This window comes from Stenella coeruleoalba, assembly GCF_951394435.1.
Source record: "Stenella coeruleoalba genome assembly, chromosome: 2".
NCBI classification, from domain to species: Eukaryota; Metazoa; Chordata; class Mammalia; order Artiodactyla; family Delphinidae; genus Stenella; species Stenella coeruleoalba.
In genome coordinates this window covers 112,639,449-112,665,339 of record NC_137147.1, presented here as the reverse complement: position 1 = coordinate 112,665,339, position 25,891 = coordinate 112,639,449, and the positions used below count along the sequence as shown (strand labels likewise).

General features: G+C 46.5%; 1 protein-coding gene across 7 annotated transcripts in view; it reads right to left on the bottom strand.

Moving 5' to 3' along the window:
• Nucleotides 1–25,891, bottom strand: part of NTRK3 (neurotrophic receptor tyrosine kinase 3) — a gene marked incomplete at its 5' end in the record, with an annotated part of 581,909 nt that overhangs the window by 50,122 nt on the left and 505,896 nt on the right. For all 7 annotated transcript variants that reach the window (XM_079911026.1, XM_079911027.1, XM_079911028.1 and 4 more), the window contains one exon: nucleotides 1,939–2,069. In XM_079911026.1, coding sequence (XP_079767152.1) covers nucleotides 1,939–2,069 — 131 coding nt within the window. The remainder of the gene's footprint in view (nucleotides 1–1,938; nucleotides 2,070–25,891) is intronic.

Genomic DNA, 25,891 nt, shown 5'->3' with positions numbered 1-25,891 from the left:
AAAAATATTAAGTTCATCCACCAGTCCCCAGATGGATGCTGGAACACCCAGTCGATTAGTGTCATCCTATAAATTAAAATTTTTAGGGCAGGGTAGATTCTAAGTTTAGGGACAAAATTAGAAAGCTTTCCACATCCCTGGTCCAAACTGTTTAAAGACACCCTCACTAATCTGACCATCCCATGTCTATGGAGACACACTGAGCAAGTTTACTCACAGCATATCCAGCAATAATAAGCATTAGCCTTTTATGGGGCAATATGCTAGTTCCTTATTTATTTTCTAGAGCAGAGGTCAACAGACAATGCCCACTTCTGAAAAAAAAAAGAAAAAGTATTGGAAGACAGCCACGCCCCCATTCATTTATGTATGGTTTAGGCTGCTTTCCCACTACATGGGTAGAGTTGAGTAGCTGTAAGGAAGACTGTATGGTCCTCAAAACCTAAAATTTTTCCTATCTGGCCTAGTATAGCAGGAGTTTGGCAACCCCTGTTCTAGACGGTCAATGCAAGCTCAGCAGGTCATATGTCGTGTGTCTAAGCACATTGGATAATATCAACATCAAGAATAATGATGTTGATAAAAACAAATAGCAATGAGTCTTTACTAAGCATTTACTGTGTCCCAAGCAGTATACTAAAAATTTTTCATATGTTATGTAATTTAATCACCAAAATTTTAAAGAGGAGATATTATATCTCCTATTATACAGAGAAGGAAACTGAGGCTCAAAGAGGTTAAGCATCTTGCACAGGGTCACAGAGCTAATCAGTGATGGCCAGGCACCCACCCAGCTCTCTGATTCCTACCCTATGCCTGTAGCCTGCACAGCACTGCCTGCATCCATGGAGGGCGCTTACCCTCTGCAGACACAACAAACTGTGAATACAGAGACCCCAAAGTCTCAGAAATATGCAACTGCCATGAAGAGATGGCTCGGTCATGAGCCCTCAGTGCTAAGGATGGACCTTTTGAGGCCCAGGTGAGAGTCCTCGTGGGGAAGGAGGTATCTCCTGCTCTCAGCCCAGAACATCACACAGAATTCACGCTGGCCTCAGAGGCCTGTTCGCTGCACCCACTCCCACAGGGACCACTCCACACCCCAGACCTGTGGGTGCCTCAGCGAGGCTACTTGACTCTTGTCTGTGCCAGTCGTGTTCAAAGACGTGTCTAACAGTGACTGAGAGAAGCTGCTTCCTGCTGGAGGAAGGTAACTGGTAGTAGCAAAGTTCCTTCTCTCCTGCCCCAAGCAATTCGGCTCCAACTGCAAATCTGCAGGGCTGGCTCAGCAATACCAAAGCCCTGTGGTTAACGACCCATCTAAGAAGGCAGGAACCCTCAGGCACGCTGCCCCTTGGGCGCTGAACCTGGATCCCACGGGGTGCCTAAGAATGTCCTCCAGCCTCACTCACTGTCCCTCCCTGTGCTCAGTACCTGACCCCCCAGCCCATCTCCTATGCCCAGTGACGTCTGCTGACTTGAGCAGTGGCTCCCAGGGCCTCTGTGAGCTACCCGCCCCTCATGCAATTGTACTCCCGAGAAATGGTCAAATGACTTTCTGGGCACGGGCAGCACATCCTGCAAAGTTGCTGAGGTGGGAGGAGGGCCAGCTGGGGACAGCGGTGAGCCCAGGGCCTCCAGAATAAAACCAGGGCCCATCAAAAGCATAACTTGTCCCTCCGGCTGCACCATGGGCACAGCCCCCTTATGTGCTACAGCTCTTGACCACCGAAGCCAAAGGAAGCTGATTTGGGTCCTAAGGAAACTTCATTGACCTTGGAGCAAGGGCATCTGATTACGTTAGTTTATACCATCTTGATTGCATCTGATAACATTAGTTGATACCATCTTCCAGAATGGAGTGAGTCTCTCTTTCCCTCCCACCTGACCCCAGCCACTCCTCTTCCTTCCTGGGGCCCACATGCCTCTGAGAATTACCTTCACGGCCACGAGCATCTTGTCCTTGGTGGGGCTGAGGTTGTAGCACTCGGCCAGGAAGACCTTTCCAAAGGCTCCCTCGCCCAGTTCTCGCTTCAACACGATGTCTCTCCTTTTAATGTGCTGCACATCTGCAGGAGGGGACAGAGGAGAGCAGCCAAGTCAGTCCCAGGCACTTGTCCTCCTTGGAGGCTCAGGGGGACAGGGGAGCACAGGGGTCTAGAGCAGGGAGTTCTGCTTTTGAGTCCACGGTAGGGACAGGCAAGCTCTAGCACCTTACCTTGGGCGTGAAAACAGGCATTGCATGGTGGTTTGAGGGTTCCACCCAGAATGAAATCTCAGCTCTGTCCCCGACTAGCCCCGAACCTCTCTAAACCAGAGTCAGTAATCGTTAACACCCAGGATTCCGGCATAATCAGCTATAGTTGCTGGAGAGAGTATACAGCAGTCTCAACAGTTACTGTGCATGGGAATCCCCTGGGCATCGTGCAGGTCCTGATTCAAGTGGCTCTGAGAATCTGCATCGCTAATAAACTCTCAGGGGATGTCTGTGGGCTGTGGGTCCATGGACTGCATTGAGTAGTCAAGAATCGAGTTTGAACCCTGGTTTCCTCTCCCTGCTAGTTTTTGAGCTTCAGGAAATTATTTCACGCCAGAGCCTCAGTTTCCTCATCTGTAAAATGGAATTAACACCAATACCTTACTCTCTGAATTCTTGGGAAGATTAAATGAGATAATTCACATGAGAGTTTGGCCCAGTGCCCTCCCCCCCAACACACATGCACACACACACACATGCACACACACACGGACACACCACACTGGCTCTTGTTATAACATAATGACTACAGTGCTCTTAGCACAGTGTCCGGTTCGTGATAGATATCACTAAGTGGGAGTTACGGTTATCTGGGGGAAGCCTCTACTTGACAAGTCCCTCTCCTGTGAGAGAGAAAAAACAACGAAATCACAAAATCAAGTCCAGAGACCTCCCCAGAACCAGGCTCTGTGCAAAGAGAAGGGCTACCGCGGCCTTGGCTAATTTAGCAACCTACTTAAAGTCTGCCTGCCAGGAGAAAGCAAAGATGTGACCTCAGCCCTCCCACCTATTTGGAAAGAATGCTTCGAAGGAATTGTACAAGAAGTGGGCTGCTGAGGTGGGGAGTGAGCCGGAGATTACTCACCGACCTTTCCATTAATCGTTCAACAGGCAGAAGCCCATTAAATACCTGTATTCACATTATGAAGAGCATCGCAGAGCCAGGAAAGAGGGTTTTCTCAACCTTGTCAAAAAAATAATAGTTGAGGACAGAGGACCATGGCAGACTGTCCCCAAGAACAAGAGAACACATTACAGGGACAAAGGGGTGTGACTGCAGGGCCGTAGTTAGTGTTTTGGTTGGCCAGGGGATTCTTCTCATAATAGACTACACAAATCTTGTTTTTTTCTATCAGAATTATTGGTAGCCCTGCCATGTCCCAGATGACCTGCCGGCCAGCATCTGTGGGTGCAAGCATTTACAGACCATTATTCTCTCTTCCCAGCAAGACAGACCTGCAGGCTCCCAGGCCACAGGGCTGCCAGGGAGCTGCCACTTGCTGCAGGGCTTTGCCCCCATCTTTACAAGGGAATTAGAAATCGGTTCCCTCTTCACACCCTCTGCTGCTCTGTCCTAGCCCTCTGAGGAATGGTATTTGTTGGCCTTGAAGGGGAGGCTAAGGGTCTCACACCGAGAGAAAATGGGATGTCAGGACCTCTCCAGGGAGGCCATCTGCTCATTACTGCACAGTCATTCCCAGGTGACTACTGATGGGCTCCTGCGAGATGAGCATTCTGACGCAGCCTCAGAATGGAGATGGGATGGCAGATTTATAGGGTCATGCCCACGCCTCTGAGCCCGCAGGGATCAGTCAGGGATGGAAAGTCAAGGGCACTTGGCTCAGGACCTGGATCCTCCCCCACTATGGGCTGGCCCACCTCACAAAACATCTGGAGTCTCAGTTTCCTTATCTGTAAAATGGGTGTGGGAGGATAATATAAGTTCTACTCACCTGCTACAAGGGCTATTCTATGTAAAAGTTGGTAAACCTTCAAGTCCTCTGAAATGGTGTGTGTTTTCACCATTATTGATATTATTTTACAAGAGGGGAAAATGAGGGCCAAGTCAGGAATCGCCAACTGGGTTGAGATGCTTGAATCCAGAGCATCAGGACAGACCAGACTAGCCAGGCCACTTGAGGGCCCTTTGGCCCCTGACCCCTCCCCAACCCCAGCCTCCCACGACATTGCAATAGGACAAAAATCAAAATGACCTAGAGGGCTTATGAAAACTGTTCACTGGGGCCTTCTCCCAGAGCTTTCTGTTCAGGAGGTCCAGGTTGAAGTCTGCAAATTTGCCTTTTCTAACAAGTTCCCAGGTGATGTTGATACTGCTGGTCCGGCACCCCTCTTTAAGAACCACTGGAACAGGTTGACATGAGTGGGGTGAGGAATTAGTCAGCCAATGACCAAAGTTCACTTTTTTTTTTTTTCCGTCTTACTCCTCCGCCATCTTGAAGATCCTCTCCTCTTCCTGCCCCCCCTTTTTTTTTTTTTACATCTTTATTGGAGTATAATTGCTTTACAAGGGTGTGTTAGTTTCTGCTTTAATGTTCACTTTAACAGCTTGGCCTCAACAAGCGCCACAGCCACAGGTACGTGAGACATGCATCACCACTCAAAGACCAGGAGGAGGCCTGCAATCCCAGACTTACCCGTGTGGTCTAGGCAGAGTCAAGCCCCTTCTCAGAGCCTCAACCCCTCATCCTCACGATGGAGATCACACCTCTCTTGATTTCTTACATTCTGGACGCACCTCTACAAAGGCAGAGCTACAGAGCTATATATGTTCCTGGGTCCCTAAATCCAACTCCGGACTGGGTGACGTCACCAGCTCCCCTGCCAGAGCTTCTGACTCTCAGCCACCGTGAGTCCAGAATGAGCAGGGAGGACCTCTCAGGAGAGTGGGGCTCCATTTTCCAGCTGCTGTGCCTGGGTCACGTCTCAGAACCCTCCATCTCCTCTCCCTCCCTCGGCAGCAAGAATCACAAGCCTTGAAAAGTTCAGAAAAGTAGAGCTTCCGGGAAGATGGCGGAGGAGTAAGACGCGGAGATCACTTTCCTCCCCACAGATACACCAGAAATACATTTACATGTGGAACAACTCCTACAGAACACCTACTAAACGCTGGCAGAAGACCTCAGACCTCCCAAACGGCAAGAAAGTCCCCACGTACCTGGGTAGGGCAAAAGAAAAAAGAATAAACAGAGACAAAAGAATAGGGACGGGACCTGCACCAGTGGGAGGGAGCTGTGAAGGAGGAAAGCTTTCCACACACTAGAAGCCCCTTTGCGGGCAGAGACCGCGGGTGGCAGAGGGGGAAAGCTTCGGAGCCACGGAGGAGAGCACAGCAACAGGGATGCGGAGGGCAAAGCGGGGAGATTCCTGCACAGACGATCAGGGCCAACCAGCACTCACCAGCCCGAGAGGCTTGTCTGCTCACCCGCCGGGGCGGGCGGGACTGGAAGTTGAGGCTCGGACTTCCGTCGGAGCGCAGGGAGAGGACTGGCGGCGTGAACACAGCCTGAAGGGGTTAGTGCGCCACGGCTAGCCTGGAGGGAGTCCGGGAAAAGGTCTGGAGCTGCCGAAGAGGCAAGAGACTTTTTCTTCCCTCTTTGTTTCCTGGTGCGCGAGGAGAGGGGATTAAGAGCGCTGCTTAAAGGAGCTCCAGAGACGGGCGCGAGCCGCGGCTAAAAGCGCGGACCCCAGAGACAGGCATGAGACGCTAAGGCTGCTGCTGCCGCCACCAAGAAGCCTGTGTGCGAGCACACGTCACTATCCACACCCCGCTTCCGGGGAGCTTGTGCAGCCCGCCACTGCCAGGTTCCCGGGATCCAGGGACAACTCCCCCAGGAGAACGCACGGCGCACCTCAGTCTGCTGCAACGTCACGCCGTCACGCCGGTCTCTGCCGCCGCAGGCCCGCCCCGCACTCCGTGCCCCTCCCTCCCTCCCCCCCACCCCCCCCACCGGCCTGAGTGAGCCAGAGCCCCTGAAGCAGCTGCTCCTTTAACCCCGTCCTGTCTGAGAGAAGAACAGACGCCCTCCGGCGACCTACACGCAGAGGCGGGGCCAAATCCAAAGCTGAGCCCCGGGAGCTGTGAGAACAAAGAAGAGAAAGGGAAATCTCTCCTAGCAGCCTCAGAAGCAGCGGATTAAAGCTCCACAGTCAACTTGATGTACCCTGCATCTGTGGAATACATAAATAGACAACGAATCATCCCAAATTGAGGAGGTGGACTTTGAGAGCAAGATTTATGATTTTTTCCCCTTTTCCTCTTTTTATGAGTGTGTATGTGTATGCTTCTGTGTGAGATTTTTCTGTATATCTTTGCTTCCACCATTTGTCCTAGGGTTCTATCTGTCCTTGTTGTTGTTGTTGTTTTTAATTTTTTTCTTAATAATTATTTTTTTATTTTAATAACTTTATTATATTTTATCTTATTTTATTTTACTTTACCTTCTTTCTTTCTTTTTTCCTTCCTTCCCTCCTTCCTTCCTTCCTCCCTCCCTCCTTTCTTTCTTCTTCTACTAATTCTTTCTTTCTACTTCTACTAATTCTTTCTTTCTACTTTTTCTCCCTTTTATTCTGAGCCGTGTGGATGAAAGGCTCTTGGTGCTGCAGCCAGGAGTCAGTGCTGTGCCTCTGAGGTAGGAGAGCCAACTTCAGGACACTGGTCCACAAGAGACCTCCCAGCTCCACATATCAAGCAGCGAAAATCTCCCAGAGATCTCCGTCTCAACACCAGCACCCAGCTTCACTCAACGACCAGCAAGCTACAGTGCTGGACATCCTATGCCAAACAACTAGCAAGACAGGAACACAACCCCACCCATTAGCAGAGAGGCTGCCCAAAATCACAGTAAGTCCACAGACACCATAAAACACACCACCAGATGTGGACCTGCCCACCAGAAAGACAAGATCCAGCCTCATCCACCAGAACACAGGCACTAGTCCCCTCCACCAGGAAGCCTACACAACCCACTGAACCAACCTTAGCCACTGGGGACAGACACCAAAAACAACGGGAACTACGAACCTGCAGCCTGCAAAAAGGAGACCCCAAACACAGTAAGATAAGCAAAATGAGAAGACAGAAAAGCACACAGCAGATGAAGGAGCAAGATAAAAACCCACCAGACCTAACAAATGAAGAGGAAATAGGCAGTCTACCTGGAAAAGAATTCAGAATAATGATAGTAAAGATGATCCAAAATCTTGGAAATAGAATAGATAAAATGCAAGAAACATTTAACAAGGACCTAGAAGAACTAAAGATGAAACAAACAGTGATGAACAACACAATAAATGAAATTAAAAATACTCTAGATGGGATCAATAGCAGAATAACTGAGGCAGAAGAACGGATAAGTGACCTGGAAGATAAAATAGTGGAAATAACTACTGCAGAGCAGGATAAAGAAAAAAGAATGAAAAGAACTGAGGACACTCTCAGAGACTTCTGGGACAACATTAAACGCACCAACATTCGAATTATAGGAGTTCCAGAAGAAGAAGAGAAAAAGAAAGGGACTGAGAAAATATTTGAAGAGATTATAGTTGAAAACTTCCCTAATATGGGAAAGGAAATAGTTAATCAAGTCCAGGAAGCACAGAGAGTCCCATACAGGATAAATCCAAGGAGAAATATGCCAAGACACATACTAATCAAACTGTCAAAACTTAAATACAAAGAAAACATATTAAAAGCAGCAAGGGAAAAGCAACAAATGACACAAAAGGGAATCCCCATAAGGTTAACAGCTGATCTTTCATCAGAAACTCTGCAAGCCAGAAGGGACTGGCAGGACATATTTAAAGTGATGAAGGAGAAAAACCTGCAACCAAGATTACTCTACCCAGCAAGGATCTCATTCAGATTTGATGGAGAAATTAAAACCTTTACAGACAAGCAAAAGCTGAGAGAGTTCAGCACCACCAAACCATCTTTACAACAACTGCTAAAGGAACTTCTCTAGGTAAGAAACACAAGAGAAGGAAAAGACTTACAATAACGAACCCAAAACAATTAAGAAAATGGGAATAGGAACATAGATATTGATAATTACCTTAAATGTAAATAGACTAAATGCTCCCACCAAAAGACACAGATTAGCTGAATGGATACAAAAACAAGACCCATATTTTTGCGATCTACAAGAGACCCACTTCAGACCTAGAGACACATACAGAATGAAAGTAAGGAGATGGAAAAAGATATTTCATGCAAATGGAAATCAAAATAAAGCTGGAATAGCAATTCTCATATCAGACAAAATAGACTTTAAAATAAAGAATATTAGAAGAGACAAAGGAGGATACTACATAATGATCAAGTGATTGATCCAAGAAGAAGATATAACAATTGTAAATATTTATACACCCAACATAGGAGCACCTCAATACATAAGGCAAATACTAACAGCCATAAAACGGGAAATCAACAGTAACACATTCATAGTAGGGGACTTTAACACCCCACTTTCACCAATGGACAGATCATCCAAAATGAAAATAAATAAGGAAACACAAGCTTTAAATGATACATTAAAGAAGATGGATTTAATTGATATTTATAGGACATTCCATCCAAAAACAACAGAATACACATTTTTCTCAAGTGCTCATGGAACATTTTCCAGGATAGATCATATCTTGGGTCACAAATCAAGCCTTGGTAAATTTAAGAAAATTGAAATTGTATCAAGTATCTTTTCCAACCACAATGCTATGAGACTAGATATCAATTACAGGAAAAGATCTGTAAAAAATACAAACACATGGAGGCTAAACAATACACTACTTAATAATGAAGTGATCACTGAAGAAATCAAAGAGGAAATAAAAAAATACCTAGAAACAAATGACAATGGAGACATGATGACACAAAATCTATGGGATGCAGCAAAAGCAGTTCTAAGAGGGAAGTTTATAGCAATACAATCCTACCTTAAGAAACAGGAAACATCTCGAATAAACAACCTAACCTTGTACTTAAAGCAATTAGAGAAAGAAGAACAAAAAAACCCCAAAGTTAGCAGAAGGAAAGAAGTCATAAAAATCAGATCAGAAATAAATGAAAAAGAAATGAAGGAAATGATAGCAAAGATCAATAAAACTAAAAGCTGGTTCTTTGAGAAGATAAACAAAATAGATAAACCACTAGCCAGACTCATCAAGAAAAAAAGGGAGAAGACTCAAATCAATAGAATTAGAAATGAAAAAGGAGAAGTAACAACTGACACTGCAGAAATACAAAAGATCATGAGAGATTACTACAAGCAACTCTATGCCAATCAAATGGACAACCTGGAAGAAATGGACAAATTCTTAGAAATGCACAACCTGCCAAGACTGAATCAGGAAGAAATAGAAAATATAAACAGACCAATCACAAGCACTGAAATTGAAACTGTGATTAAAAATCTTCCAACAAACAAAAGCCCAGGACCAGATGGCTTCACAGGCGAATTCTATCAAACATTTAGAGAAGAGCTAACACCTATCCTTCTCAAACTCTTCCAAAATATAGCAGAGGGAGGAACACTCCCAAACTCATTCTACGAGGCCACCATCACCTTGATACCAAAACCAGACAAGGATGTCACAAAGAAAGAAAACTACAGGCCAATATCACTGATGAACATAGATGCAAAAATCCTCAACAAAATACTAGCAAACAGAATCCAACAGCACATTAAAAGGATCATACACCATGATCAAGTGGGGTTTATTCCCGGAATGCAAGGATTCTTTAATATATGCAAATCAATCAACGTGATAAACCATATTAACAAATTGAAGGAGAAAAACCATATGATCATCTCAATAGATGCAGAGAAAGCTTTCAACAAAATTCAACACCCATTTATGATAAAAACCCTGCAGAAAGTAGGCATAGAGGGAACTTTCCTCAACATAATAAAGGCCATATATGACAAACTCACAGCCAACATTGTCCTCAATGGTGAAAAACTGAAAGCATTTCCACTAAGATCAGGAACAAGACAAGGTTGCCCACTCTCACCACTCTTATTCAACATAGTTTTGGAAGTTTTAGCCACAGCAATCAGAGAAGAAAAGGAAATAAAAGGAATCCAAATCGGAAAAGAAGAAGTAAAGCTGTCACTGTTTGCAGATGACATGATACTATACATAGAGACTCCTAAAGATGCTACCAGAAAACTACTAGAGCTAATCAATGAATTTGGTAAAGTTGCAGAATACAAAATTAATGAACAGAAATCTCTGGCATTCCTATACACTAATGATGAAAAATCTGAAAGTGAAATCAAGAAAACACTCCCATTTACCATTGCAACAAAAAGAATAAAATATCTAGGAATAAACCTACCTAAGGAGACAAAAGACCTGTATGCAGAAAAGTATAAGACATGGATGAAAGAAATTAAAGATGATACAAAATAGATGGAGAGATATACCATGTTCTTGGATTGGAAGAGTCAACACTGTGAAAATGACTCTACTACCCAAAGCAATCTACAGATTCAATGCAATCCCTTTCAAACTACACTGGCATTTTTCACAGAACTAGAACAAAAAATTTCACAATTTGTATGGAAACACAAAAGACCCCGAATAGCCAAAGCAATGTTGAGAACAAAAAACGGAGCTGGAGGAATTAGGCTCCCTGACTTCAGACTATACTACAAAACTACAGTAATCAAGACAGTATGGTACTGGCACAAAAACAGAAAGATAGACCAATGGAACAGGATAGAAAGCCCAGAGATAAACCCACGCACATATGGTCACCCTATCTTTGATAAAGGAGGCAGGAAAGTACAGTGGAGAAAGGAGAGCCTCTTCAATAAGTGGTGCTGGGAAAACTGGACAGGTACATGTAAAAGTATGAGATTAGATCACTCCCTAACACCATACACAAAAATAAGCTCAAAATGGATTAAAGACCTAAATGTAAGGCCAGAAACTATCAAACTCTTAGAGGAAAACATAGGCAGAACACTCTATGACATAAATCACGGCAAGATCCTTTTTGACTCACCTCCTAGAAAAATGGAAATAAAAACAAATGGGACCTAATGAAACTTCAAAGCTTTTGCACAGCAAAGGAAACCATAAACATGACCAAAAGACAACCCTCAGAATGGGAAAAAATATTTGCAAATGAAGCAACTGACAAAGGATTAATCTCCAAAATTTATAAGCAGCTCATGCAGCTCAATAACAAAAAAACAAACAACCCAATCCAAAAATGGGCAGAAGACCTAAATAGACATTTCTCCAGAGAAGATATACAGACTGCCAACAAACACATGAAAGAATGCTCAACATCATTAATCATTAGAGAAATGCAAATCAAAACTACAATGAGATATCATCTCACACCAGTCAGAATGGCCATCATCAAAAAATCTAGAAAGAATAAATGCTGGAGAGGGTGTGGAGAAAAGGGAACACCCTTGCACTGCTGGTGGGAATGTGAATTGGTACAGCCACTATGGAGAACAGTATGGAGGTTCCTTAAAAAACTACAAATAGAACTACCATATGACCCAGTAATCCCACTACTGGGCATATACCCTGAGAAAACCATAATTCAAAAAGAGTCATGTACCAAAATGTTCATTGCAGCTCTATTTACAATAGCCCGGAGATGGAAACAACCTAAGTGTCCATCATCAGATGAATGGATAAAGAAGATGTGGCACATATATACAATGGAATATTACTCAGCCATAAAAAGAAACGAAATTGAGCTATTTGTAATGAGGTGGATAGACCTAGAGTCTGTCATACAGAGTGAAGTAAGTCAGAAAGAGAAAGACAAATACCCTATGCTAACACATATATATGGAATTTAAGGGAAAAAAATGTCATGAAGAACCTAGGGGTAAGACAGGAATAAAGACACAGACCTACTAGAGAATGGACTTGAGAATATGGGGAGGGGGAAGGGTAAGCTGTGACAAAGCGAGAGAGAGGCATGGACATATATACACTACTGAACGTAAGGTAGATAGCTAGTGGGAAGCAGCCGCATAGCACAGGGAGATCAGCTCTGTGCTTTGTGACCGCCTGGAGGGGTGGGATAGGGAGGGTGGGAGGGAAGGAGACGCAAGAGGGAAGAGATATGGGAACATATGTATATGTACAACTGATTCAGTTTGTTATAAAGCAGAAACTAACACACTATTGTAAAGCAATTATACTCCAAGAATGATATATAAAAAAAAAGTTCAGAAAAGTCACGTGGCAGCCGCATAGAGGGGGCCTTTTCTTGACCCTCCCTCCACATGCCAGGAGTTAAGAGCCTGGGGGCAGCTGCCAAACCCCAGCTTCAGGAGGTCAGAGCTTTGACAGCTGTGGGTCTTGAATGTGGCAGGGGGCAGGTGACCATGATGCTGGAAACTTGTCTGCTCTCTGAAAGCACGAAGTAGAGCCAGCCACGGACCAGTGTCTGTCCTCAATCTGCAAATGGATCTCTTTCAGAGACATGGAAATGCCCAGTGGCTCAGAATGAAATCGCTGGGGCTCACTCAATTTGTCTGCAGGGAGAAGTATTTTGAGACCAATACCTGAGCTAAGCCCATGGATGGGGTGGTGAGATCTGAGAAGGGGCAGCAGAAGGAAGGGACAATAAAAACAGACTCCATCCCACCATAAATCCTCCCCCAGGAGAGAACTTCCTCCCAGCCATAGGGATAAGAACTCCACAAGGTAACCTGGGAGCTTCGGCTTCGGCACAGAGAGGCTGGATTAGGGCTAAATGCATAAAGCAAATCACTTCCATGTGGAGAACCCCGTGTACCAACAAGACTCTAGACTCCAAAATACCATTTGAGCAGCTTCTTTCCCTGAACCTAAATAGGAAGACACAGGTAAAGGGGATTAATTTGTGCCCAATCCTACTATTTGTTCAACATTCCATTCTCACGATAACCCTGGGAGGTATGTGTGATTGTACCCCTTTCGCAGATGAGAAAATGGAGCCGGGAGGGGGGGCGCGGGTAACTTTCCAAAGTTTGCGGAACTAAAATGTGGCCAAAGGACTCTCTCTTTTTTTTCCTGACTCCTGAGCCTGTGTGCTTTCTGTTACCCGGGGCTGCCTTTCCCCTGTCCTCCCCCACTTTGTGACCGCCAAGACCATCGGTCCACAGAAGCTCAACCCTCTGTCTTCCCCCTTCCCCTACTCCTGCCTGACTTCTCTAACCCTGTCCATCCCTGGACCCTGATGCAACATCTTCCCAAGGGAAAGGGTAAGAGCCCCCCCCCCACCCACCCAGGAGGCCCTGGGGAGGAGGGTGTGGGTGGGGAAAGAGTGTGGGAGGAAAGGGCACTGACTGTTCAGGCCCCTGGGGAGTGGCAGGAATGAGCCATTTTCATTTCTGACGTCCATATGTCTATTGGGGCCTTTTTTGTGTGTTGATTTTTAGCTCACACAGTACTGCTCAGAGCTGCCTCTGGTGAAGCCATCTGACCCACAGGCCACAAATTGATGGATTTTCCTAGGAGGCAGGGGCATCAATCTCCTTTTCCTGCCTGGCTGGCCAGCTCAGCAGAGTCTGGGTCACAAGGCTCAGACGTCGGGACATGGGCAGGGGAGGAGGAGAGAGGTGGATACACAGCACAGGCCGTGGGAAGACCTCCCAGCCTCCTGCACTGAGGGGGCTGCTGGAGAGAGCAAGGGGCTGGTATACAGTAAGGAGCGTTCTTGGGAAATGGAAAGGTCTCCTGACCTCTTCTGGCCTGGCTCTTCCCTAACTCCTTTTTTCGGGACAGCCACCACTGGATTCACCCAGAGGAAGCCACCTGTACAGCCTCCTGTTCCCATAGGACAGCTAATCGATTCATCAGACAAGCACAGACTGAGGATTTCTATGAAATGGTTACTGCAACACAAATTTTTCTCTATATTGAGGACCAAGATACTCATTCCATCTGTGTGGGATTCACTTTGGGGAGGTCTTCTAGGCCCGGAGCAAGCTTGACTTAGGGCAGAATCACTAATCCAAGGAGGTCACAAGCTACCTCTGTTCAAAAGACCTCGGGGCCCTGAGAAGTCGGCAGGCAGGCTGTGTTTACACCCTTGTCCTTAATCTGCTCACCTGGGCTGCCTCATCCTGGCAGGTAGAGGTTTTCTGCAATACTTAGTGTGACCTGCAGAGACCCACTGGTCATAGATGTGGCCCAAGACACGGGCGACCACTGTCAGCTTCACCTCTGTGTTCTAGGAAAATGGGGGTATGGCAGCCATATACTACTTATTCATCCCTGCAGACCAGGGATGAAGAAGAAGCATAAAACCCAGGGAAAAACATTATGTTGCTGAAAGAGTGAGACCTTGGGAAAAGAGACAGGTATTTTCATCCTGACCCTGCCACTAACTGTGCCTTACCCTCCCTCAGGCTCTGGTTCCTTATGTGTAGAATGGAAACCTTCAATATCTACTTGGCAGAGTTGTTAAGGGGACTGATATAAAAATTTTAGGTAAAAGACAATAGAAAATATCTGAAACATAATGGACATTTAACAACAGTATGTCTCCTTCCTTTCTGCAAGATTTTGCTTTTAACTAAAAGCTCAATCTACCTGTGAACAAAATAATGGCCTGGAAAGAAACTTGAAGAAGGGTGGTGATATTCTCCTGAAGTAAAATGACATGAGGTTGCATGGGGGTGGTGGGGGGCCAGCAGTGACTCAGGAGGTCACTGGCAGCCTATCTGAGCCTGCCACCGCGATGTCCAACCTCCTCCTCCTTCAGGTCCAAAATAGTTTGCGGGAGGAGGTTTGTCAGACAATGGAATAAAGACATCAAAGGCAGAGACAGCCACCTACTAAAGATTGCTATTGATCAACAGAGAAAAAACAGGTTTCCCAGGCTTGGCAGTTATAAATAATGGTGATCCTGACTCTGCTGTATGTCAACAGTAAAGTCAGTCCCCCAAAGCCAGCATGCTTCCTCAGTCACACTCAAAATTCCTTAAGAGAAATTCATTGGCCACCTCGGTACTTTGGCGAATTATTGTCCTAGGAGGCCAAATATTCATGCAGCACTGAGATTGTCCTTCCCTGAAGGCTGTCGCCTAGGGGTTGCAGAAGCAGGCTTCCCAGCACTCCCAAGGGCTGGCCATGAGTTCTCTTAGCTGAGCCTTGATGGGTTTTCCTAACCACCCTGGCTTACCTTCTTCCCTGGCCCATTGTAATACCCAGCTCCTAACTGGTTCCTAGGCTCCTTGCTAAGACCCCTCAGATCTTTCCCCCATCAACTCTATCTCACCCTGCACTTGTCTCTTTTAGCTCATTGTTATCCCTTTGTGCCCTTATTAATAGTAAAAATAACTGTCATTGACTGAGCACTTACCCTGTGCCCGGCACCGCGCTAAGTAACACCTCCTCTTCACAACTCTCTTAAACGCAGCACATTGCTACCCAAGTGCTACAGATGAGGAAGTTGAAGTTCAAGGTGATGAAGCAATTGCCCAAGATCACCCAGCTGTTAGAAGTGGCCCACCAGACTCTAAACTCTGGGATAAGCAGATGGCTGCCACTGAGCCCATCCTTCTGTCACAGCCCCCTCACCTCTGTAACTCGTACCCCAGACAGAGGCACTGATTTCACATCTATATACTCAGCCATAAAAAGGAACAAAATTGAGTTATTTGTAATGAGGTGGATGGACCTAGAGTCTGTCATACAGAGTGAAGTAAGTCGGAAAGAGAAAAATAAATACCATATGCTAACGCACATATACGGAATCTAAAAAAAAAACGGTACTGACAAACCTAGTGGCAGGGCAGGAATAAAGATGCAGACGTAGAGAATGGACTTGAGGACCCGGTGGAGGGGGGAGGGGAGGGGAAGCTGGGATGGAGTGAAAGAGTAGCACTGACATATATACACTACCAGGTGTAAAATGGATAGCTAGTGGGAAGCAGCCGCATAGCACAGGGAGATCATCTCGGTGCTTTGTGACGACCTAGAGGGGTGGGGTAGGCAGGGTGGGAGGGAGGCTCAAGAAGGAGGGGATATGGAGATATATGCATACATAGAGCTGATTCACTTTGTTGTACAGCAGAAACTAACACACCATTGTAAAGCAATTATACTCCAATAAAGATGAACAGAAAAAAAAAGAACAGAGATTTTCTTCCAATGGAACCCACTCTTGCCACCCTTGGTCGTCACCACCTGAGGTCCAGGTGAGCAGTGAGGATGCCTTCTGGAGATGAGGGTGGTGCCAGAGGCAGAAATCCGAGACCCCAATGCCCCGTAGAAGAACAGAGGGTCTCCACAGCCTTGGAGGCTCGCGCATTACAAGGTGAGTCCTGAGAGCAACCGTGTGCAAAGGAGGAGGCAGATTCTTGGCAGGAAAGGGTGGAAGAGGGAACAGGGAGAGGAAGGAACGATCTCTGAGAAGTGTGTGTTTTCCTTGCACCAGCCAGACCCAGGGTCTCAGGCTGCCAAAAATGCTCAGAAGAAAACATTAATGCAATACCACACATTTAATTACACATGAAATGGAATGTCTTTAAATGAAAAAGAATAACATTCCCGGAGCTCCAACTGTGGGTTTTTGAAGCGGCAGGAGGCAGATAGAAGGCCAGCTCTGAATCTTGGAGGGGGAAAGTGACTGCCGAGAGGGCAGGACCCCTTCCTTTGCTAGTGGTGGGAATATCCGCCTGCCATCACAGACCTACCCTAGCCCCTCCTCCTGGCCCAACTGGCTGCGTCTTGCATCATGCTTATGCGTGGCAGGACAAGTGTAACTAACTTCCCCTTTTGTACCATATAAGAGCATGACAGGTAAATGTGCCCTCCCAGCCAGCTACCGACCCTTTGTTGTGGTCTGCAGTCAACCCAGCCAGTTCTCCACCTGAACAGAAGAACAGAGCATGGCTGTACTGTCCCAATAACTGCTCTTGCAAAGCAATCCCTGGTTGATTTATGGACTAGGAAAACAAGAGGACCTCCTGGGTCCATGTCAAGGATTTTCCAAGAGAAGACATTTCCAAGGCTAGAGAGCCAACAGAAGAACTCTGCAGGATTTCTCTTGGAGGTATAGATTTTTAAATTAGTCCCCAGTTACTAACCAAATGGAGGTAACAAGGACAATGGAAAAGGATTCCAGGTTGAAGGAACACCAGCGTTGTCTGTTGCTGTCGCTGCCCCACGGTGGATTGTCTAAGACCCTGATGTTTCTGCAGTCCAGCCCATATCCCAGCCCGAGGTTCTTCTCACTGAATTCCACACCCCACGTTATTTTCAGTTTGATGGCTTTGCAAAGGGGCTCTGGAGGGTGCTAGCAGATGTTAAAATCAAAAGGGCAATACCCTGTGTTATTGACTTTGTAGATTGGATCCAGCACAGGGCCCAATACACAGTAGGTACTCACTAAATATTGAATGAATGAATGAATGAATCGAAAAACACCTCCAGGGCGCTGCTAGAGACTTTAGCAAGAAAAACACTACTAAGAGACAGGAAGAAGGGAAGCCGAGGAAGTAGTAAAAAGAAAAGAAAGATGAGTGAGAATGGGAAAGGAACAAGAAAGTTCCAAAGAGCAAACTTATTTATGTCCTGGCTCCAAGACTGGCCCCAGGAACCAGGATCACATGGAACCAAGACAGTTCTGAGACTCACATCCTACCTCTCAGTCTCTGGCACTGCAGACTTCGGAGCAAAGTGACCCTGCCAAAGTTCCGCAAACAACAGGTCTCTGCTCCAGGGCACATGTGCACCCTTAGGCTAGAGGTAGCGGTCTAGGGCTGCAAGACACCGTGTTCCCACCAAGATGAATAAATAAACAAGACACCCCGCTGTTTCTGGAAGCAGTGAAGAGAGAGGATCAGCAGAGGACTCTCTGTTCTGGGGTGATTTCCAGCTCACGTTTCCTGACACAAGAAGTTCAGTGAGTGAGGCTAAAATTCAGATGTGCTTCTGCCCCCAGGTGCTACCCCTCGGAGCTCAATCACAGGAGCTCAGACATTTACTGACATCGCGGGGCCCCTGACATCAGCCTCCCTAACCAAGCCCATCCTTTCCTACCCACTTCCTTCGTCTCCATGCCGTGTCAGCTCTTCCCATGGTGAGAGTACCCCTCTGGCTCTCGTTAAGTGTGGACGGCCCGAGCCAAGAGGAAAAAGCAAAAGAACTCCCCAAGGAGAGCATCTGGAATTGAGAAGTTAGGTGCTGAAAGATGAAGCTCAGGCTCCGACTGGGAATCTGTCCCTCCAACAACTTGCCCAGCTTCCCACTTCCTCCCCCTTTCTTCTGGATGTTCCCTTTCCAACTTGATAATGTCAAACTCCCACTCGAAATCCCCATACAAGGGGTTCTTCTGCATCTCAGTCTCCCCAGAGGTCCTTCTCCTCCAGCATCAGTGCAGGGATGCTGCCTCAGCCTCCCACCCCCTGGCATATAACTCTCTCCCCCAAGTGCATCTGGTGATGTCATGGTTTCCCACAGCAGACATGGTTTCCCAATATTCAAGGTTGCTCCTTCCAGCTCTGGAGCTCTGGGCCAAGACATAGACTGCAGGGCACCATGGAGCCCTGCATCTTCACACAGGAAGTCTTGAGGTCAGGAAGCAGAAACACCTATGAGAACCCCAGGGTGAAGCAGAGGAAGGTGGACCACAGAACCACAATCACCCATTCATGGAACATGCCACTGGCCTGGACAACTACCAGTGACCTTGGATCCAACAGAAAACTGAACCCCTTCAGACAGGAAGAGGATGGGCATTGGAAGATGGGCATTAGGAGACCTGTGTAGTCAGAAGCAACAATATATCCAAATATACAAAACAAATACAAAAGGAAGAAAAGACACCAGTATTAGAGGAAGGGGAGTGAAGAAGAGCTTGGCTCTGGAGTGAGACAGGACTGGGTACAGATTCACATTCAACACATCTTAGGAAGGAGCATTTGACAATTTACTAAACCAGTCTCAAGCCTCGATGTTTTCCTGAGTGAAATTAATAAAGTGTCCATCTCACAATGTTGTATCTTTTTCAGTGTAGAAGTCTTACAAAGCTTGTGTTAAATTTATTTCTGAGTATTTTGTGCTATTGTGTATGAAATTTCTAAAATTTTATTTCTGGCTTGTTATTTGCTAGTATACAGAAATACAGCTAGCTTTGGTTTTCTGATCTTGTATCATGCAATCTTACTAAATTCACTTAGTTCTAGTTCCTTTTTTTTTTTGGAAATTCCTTAGAACATTCTACAAACATGCTAACGTTATTTTCAAATAAAGTTTTATTTCTTCTTTTCAAAAAAAAAGTGTCCATCTCATTGAATTATCATGAGGAGTCTATGAAATTATGTGCGTGTACAGTGATGTGTTTGCAGTACGTTGAATGAACTCATGGCTGTAACAGTTCATAAAGGAACAGACCCGTTCCTTCCTTTCACCCACCCCTTCCTCAACCCTCCAATGATCCTCCCTGATGACTTAATCTCTCTGAGCCTCGATTGCCTCACCTGTAAAATGGAGAGTAAAAAAGAAAAAAGTGCCTATTGCATGGAGGTGTGGTATCTTTAAATGAGATAAGAAGTGTTAAATGCTTAGAACAGGGCAGGGGCACAGAGTCGGTGCTCAATACACATTAGCCTATAGTGTCAGTGCCCTCAGGGTAATCTTTAATCTTAGTTCTGATAGTTGAGAACTGTGATAACATGGCCCAACTCAGCTGGGCTCAGACATGCTTCCTTTTCAGCCCCATCTGCACAAAGTGCTCTTTGCTGCAGGCTCATCGCTGCCCACACCATTATACCCAGTCAGGCCTCCCTTCACCTGGCCTCAGGGTTTGCACCCCGTTCTTCCAGACTCTGTTGGAGGCCCCTGAAGCCCACCTCCACAGACTGCGGAAGCCGTCGGGGGGCCTAAGGGGTTCGTGATTGAGCCCCTTCCAAGGGGGATGCTCCCATTTCCAGCTCCCCCTCCCAGAGCTAAGGCGTCCTCCAGTCACGGGCCCCCTCCCTCTCTAAGCCTCCCGCTCTAGTCCGCACTCTCTTCAGCCCTGTATCTGATAGGGTTCAAGGTCAGAGGCTGGAACCTGTGGGTCCCGGCCACGCAGGCCCTGGGTGTGGGCAGCTTGAGCTCAGTGCAGCCGGCAGATTCGTTCCGCACAGCCTCTGCGATCCCGAATCCCAGCCTCCCGTGTGGAAGCCCGCTCGCTCTGCCAGGTGTTTTCCCACCACGTCCTCTGAGCTGACTTCCAAGAGTTCCCCCCTCACCAGATGTTAAAAGCACTGGCCGGTGGTTTCCTGGCCTCTCTCCTGAACCTCCCCCTACTCTATAATTCTGCAACCAAAAACAAACAAACAGAAAAGATAAAGTTTGAACTGGTGGAAATCCGGTGCCACACTTGGCAGCTCAGACTAGGTCTAATCAAGTTCACCAAGTTCCAAGATTTCTGCCTCTCGGGCACTGGCTAAAGGCATTAGCAAACCCTCGTATGGTGCCTTGGATCAGGAGCTCATTCTTTCTAGCTCTCCTAGTGCCCAAGGAAATGGAGCCAGATAGAAGTTTGGGCTTTGAACGATGTCAGTATTATTTTTTTCTTACCAGTCCTTTGGAAGATCCCAGAATTTGGGGGCTAAGTAACTGTTGGGACTAATGTCAGTGGAAAATCTGGAGAGAAGAGACCTCATTGAATATCACAGACCCCAGACCGGTGTTGCTGACAAGTGGGCAGCTCTCATCGTTAGGTCTGGACGCCCTGGGGTGGCCCCCAAAAGCATCAGCCTTGGGAATCCACATAAGACACACTCAAGAGCTCCACAAGACGCCACGTTCCCATCTCCTGCAGATGGACCCCAACTCTCCCTTCCCATCAAGATAGGGGGGGTGCTTCCCTGGTGGCCCAGTGGTTGAGAGTCTGCCTACCGATGTGAGGGGCACGGGTTCGTGCCCCTGTCCGGGAGGATCCCACATGCCATGGAGCAACTAAGCCCGTGCGCCATGGCCACTGAGCCTGCGCGTCCAGAGCCTGTGCTCCACAACAGGAGAGGCCACAACAGTGAGAGGCCCGCATACCGCAAAAAAAAAAAAAAAAAAAAAAAAAGATGGGGGATCCCTCCCCTCTCATTTTTCATAGGAGATTTTCATTTAATGTCGCAACATTTATATACCCTCTGTCTACTGTGGCTGCCTTCACCAGAGAGCACTGCGACCTCCCTCTCCTGACCCTTACCACTGCTTTCTCGTTCTCTGAGAACAAGCTGTTCTTAACCCCTTGCCCACCTGCCCCTTCTCCTTGTGGGTTATTAGCCTTCATTGCTGGCCTGCTTTTTACTCCTCTGCGCAGCTGCTCTGCTCCTGTCTGACCTTTTCAGTGTGCATGTTTGTGTGTGTGTGTGTGCGCGTGCATGTGTGTGCTTTCTTTTTCTCTGAAATAGATCCCCACTGCAGGCTCCCCAGGCAGGAGTGAAGGGCTCCTGAACCTCCATGGCACAAAGTGCAAGCAGGGTCCACAGGCCTGGGCTGCTGTTCCCTCCTGCCAGCTCTCTGAGAGGCCAGCCTTTGAGCAGGGCTCCCTTTGCACAGCCCATCCTGGCCCCACTGACTGCAGGCAGAGGAATTATTTGAGATCAGATGTTTCCCGCACCAACTCTTTTACCCTTTCCCTGTAAGTCTCTTCTCTGGGAACTTACCCATTTTCTCATTTTCAGCACAAAAAGTACAGAAGCTGAAAGGCCAGGCAGCTATGGCCCTCTCCTGCAAATGTGTCTTTTGTCAATTACACATGGATGTCATCCTCTATAACTTTTCCATATCTGTGAGATTTTGGATCAAACATATGTGAATCTCCAGTTACTCCAGGTCATGATTTAGGCAGAATGATTTAGGAAATCCAAGTTATAAAATCAGGAAGGAATTAAATATTTGGATGGAAGACCAGTCATGGAAAAAAAAAATGTTATCTGCAAAAGATCAAAACCGCTTGATAAATGTCTCACTGAAATGAGGAAACCCCAAAAAAAGTTTGTAGCAGACCAGAGTTTAATAAATAAAATTCGCTGTACAGTGCCCAGTGAATTTAACATGTGTGAAAAGCTATGTCATGCTCTTCACCTGATGTGCTGTCTGTTCTGTTTTAGTTTCGTGGATGTTCAAAATAAACAGATTAATAAATAAAATCAACTGTAAGTGCATTCATAAGTTCCTTGACAGCTACAATGATCTACAGGGGTCTGATTTTTTATATATATAAATCTTTTCGCTGCTCATGTTGCAATTTTGGGGGCCATAGATTTCCCAGGAGTGTGGTCGGGAGAATGAACCGTGAGATGGTGCAGGTTTTTGGTCTTGTGGGCGTGGAAAGGGCAGGGGGTGGAGAAGCACTTTTTATGCCTCGGTGGTCAAAGGCCCCAGTGTTGGCATTAGACATACCCAGCTCTGCTACTGACTAGCTGTGTGACACTGGGCATCTTAACCTCTCTGAGATGATATCTCTTCTGATTAGAGTGATCCACCTTAGATATAAGTAAATGAGATAATATCAGTCTGTAAACCGCTTAGCACAGTACCAGGCATCTAGTGAGTCCTAAGACTGCTAAGACATTCATTTCTACTCTCTAAGCCCAGATTGCTCAGTTTGGGCTGTCTCACACACGCTCACTCACCCTGACACTCGTGGACACAGAGAGAGGGATAGATTCATAGGTCCTCTCTTCTCTAAGTACATGCCTACTCCGCCTACCCACCTACCCTGAAATAGGAATTTGTCCTCAGAAGCCTCTGCCTGCCACTTTCAGCTATAGACAACTCCAATAGCTCCAGGCCAGATGCCTTCCAAGAGGGCACTTTGCTTGGCTGATGGAGGCTTTTTGTTATCTGCCGTCAGGAGGGTCAGGAGACCTGGGGACACGGCAAGGCACAGGGAAGCTGGAGGGCGGCAGGCGACACATGATAAACTCACAGTAGGTGGAAGTTACTTGGAGTAGCCTCTACCTCGGCTTATGGAGCTGTAGGAGTGGCTGAATGGGACGCTGGCCAGTGAGTGACTCTGTGTCTGGGTCCTGGCTAAGAAGAGCACGGAAAGAGCTAGAAAATGTCCACCCGCCACAGAGCCTGTAAGTAACCCTTGCTCCAAACCTACCTGGCAAGTACAGCCATTGACCCACCCCAGCCCCCTGCATGGTAGTGGTGGTCCTGCACAGAAAAGAAGCCAGTTCAACCAAAAAAACGTCATTTTGACAGAGATGGAAACTGGATTACCCACCTGGACTCTCCTGGGGCCACACAGTCATTCAATCTGTGATGTAGTTAACAAATGTGCTTTAAAGTTACGGTGTGTCTCCCTATGTGCTGGGGACACAGTGGAGAACAAAAGACTGTCCTGGGTCTACAGGAGCCCACTAGTCTAGACCCAAGACAGACGAGTCACGGGCAAGTTCAACACGGTGTGATAAGCCCCACAGAGGGGCGGGGTAAGGTGAAGCCTCCTGCGCCACCTAACTGGGTGGTACATCTAACTGGGTCTTGAGGGATCAGGGAAGACTGTGCAGGGAAACTATCTCTTCCCTCTGAGCCTACATTGCCTCCTGTATAAATGGGAAAGTATATGTAAAAGTGACCTTCCCCAGCAATCAGCAAGAAAATGCTCCATTTCTGTCATCCTCCGAGAATAGCAATAAAAATGCCTGAATAGCATGCTGCAAGTTACTCCAGTAAGTGCTCACAGACTGTGCCGCTCTGTTTTTTAGTGGAGGTAGAGGAGGTCGTTTAAAGGAGAGCTACCCAGGAAAGCCAGCCTTGCTCCAATCACCGCGTCTCAATCCTCTGGCTGTGCCTAAAAATCTCCCACCACTGGGGCAGAGAGGAGGGTTTTATTGCCTCCTTATCCTACCTACTTGGCTCCAGCCAACCATGGTCAACATGACGAATAGACCAGACCGCCTGGGATCAAATTCAGACTACACCAGTCATTTTGCTCTGTGATCTTGGGAAAGTTACTTAGCTTCTCTGGTCTTCAGTTTCTTTATCTATACAAGATTTGGATATAATAATAGTGCCCACCTCATAGAACTGTTCTGAGTATAAATGTGTTAGTGTGTGCAAACTACTTAGAAAAGTACCTAAATTAGGCGAGCATCATTAAATGTTAATTATCTTCACTATCACCGTTGTCCTCCTCCTGTTCATCAAGATCTTCATCATATGATGAGCACAGTCCCACAGAGAAAGCATTTACACTGGCAGAACCCTCCTTGTGTAGTGTCATTAAGAGGTTGGGTGTGGGGGGCTAGAGTGGGAGTATGGGATTAACAGATGCACACTATAATATATAAAATAGATAAACACAAGGATTTACTGTATAGCACAGGGCACAGGGAACTATATTCAATATCTTATAATAAACTATAATGGAAAAGAATTTTAAGAAAAGAATATATATAAGTATATGTATAACTGAATCACTTTGCTGTACACCTGAAACTAACACAATACTGTAAATCAACTATACTTCAATAATAAAAAAAGATGTTGGGTTTGACTCAAACCCAGGCTTCACTGCCACTAGCTGTGTTGTCATTTTGAGCCTCAACTTCCTCATCTGTGAAATGGGCTCATAAGAGGACCCATAGTACGGTATTGTCAGATTAAATGAGCTCACCGATAGAAAGCATCCAGCAGAACCCCTGGAACAAAAGGAGCTCTTGGTAAATGGTCATGGCTGGGTTGCTACTAGGTTAACACAGAGGAAGTCAATGTTTACGTCTCATCCGACTGGAGTCACTCTCTCCTTTAAGAAGGGGGGGACATGCTTCATATAAGTGAGAAATAAATCTTACTGCTTCCTTGGCCTCTCAGAGACTGTGAAAGAAGACAAAAACATTTTAGCCTCCTTCTAGTTCTCCCTGATACTGGAAGTTGGACCCGAAGTAGCTGGCCCATTATTTAGCAGAGCACATTAATTAGTCTGTGTAAATGCAAAAGCAGGCTCAGCGCTGAGTAAGGAAAGAACTAAACTGCACTGAACGTTGAAATGTGGTGCCTGGAGAGGAGATGAGCGAGGAGAACTTGAAAGAGAAAAAAGGGGGGCCTAGCATCATGGAAGTGGCTTGGTGGCTGGAGGGCCATTCAGGAACAGAAATGTCTAAGTTTTCATATTTGGTAATTTGTGTTGCTTCCACATAACCTTCCCCTGTAACATCAAAACTATAGCAAAAGCCACTCTCTGTGATGTTCTGAGAATAAAACACTGAACAAAAGGCACGTTTCACATATCAAGGATAAAGATTCAGGAGAGCTGTGGTCCATGTAGATGCTGAGGCAGGTCTGTAAACTCACCCATCCAGTGAAAGCAGGAACTTGGAAGTTTTTATGAGAAGAACAAGACACCCTCAGCCTACCCCATCCCTGGGCATCCTTGGAGGATGGGCTGGAATGTATATGTGGGATGGGGCTCCCACAGTTTCATGTGAAGGATGCTCGGCTGTCATCTGGCTTGTGAAATCATCCTCATTATCCCAATCCCTACCTGACATCTCAGCTTGAGTGTCTAGTGGTCTTTCACATGTTGCACAGCCAGAAGAGAACTCTCTATTTTTACCCTGCCCCTGCCCCTCCCCAGGGCCTCAATTTTCCCCAGCATGGGAAATGACATTCCCATTCACTCAGTGGCACAGACCCCCAATCCACCCGTTTTACTCGATGGTTCTTTTCCATAGTGCCACCAGACCCATCCATATATCCTATTGACTCCAACCTCCAAACATTTCTCAAATCTGTCTGCATCCCCACTTCTTCTCACCCCGCTGCCACCATCCTCCATCCTCACCTGGGCAATGGCCTCCCAACTGAGCTTCCATTCTTTTTCTCACCCCTCACTCCCATGCCTCCACCCCTTCTGGA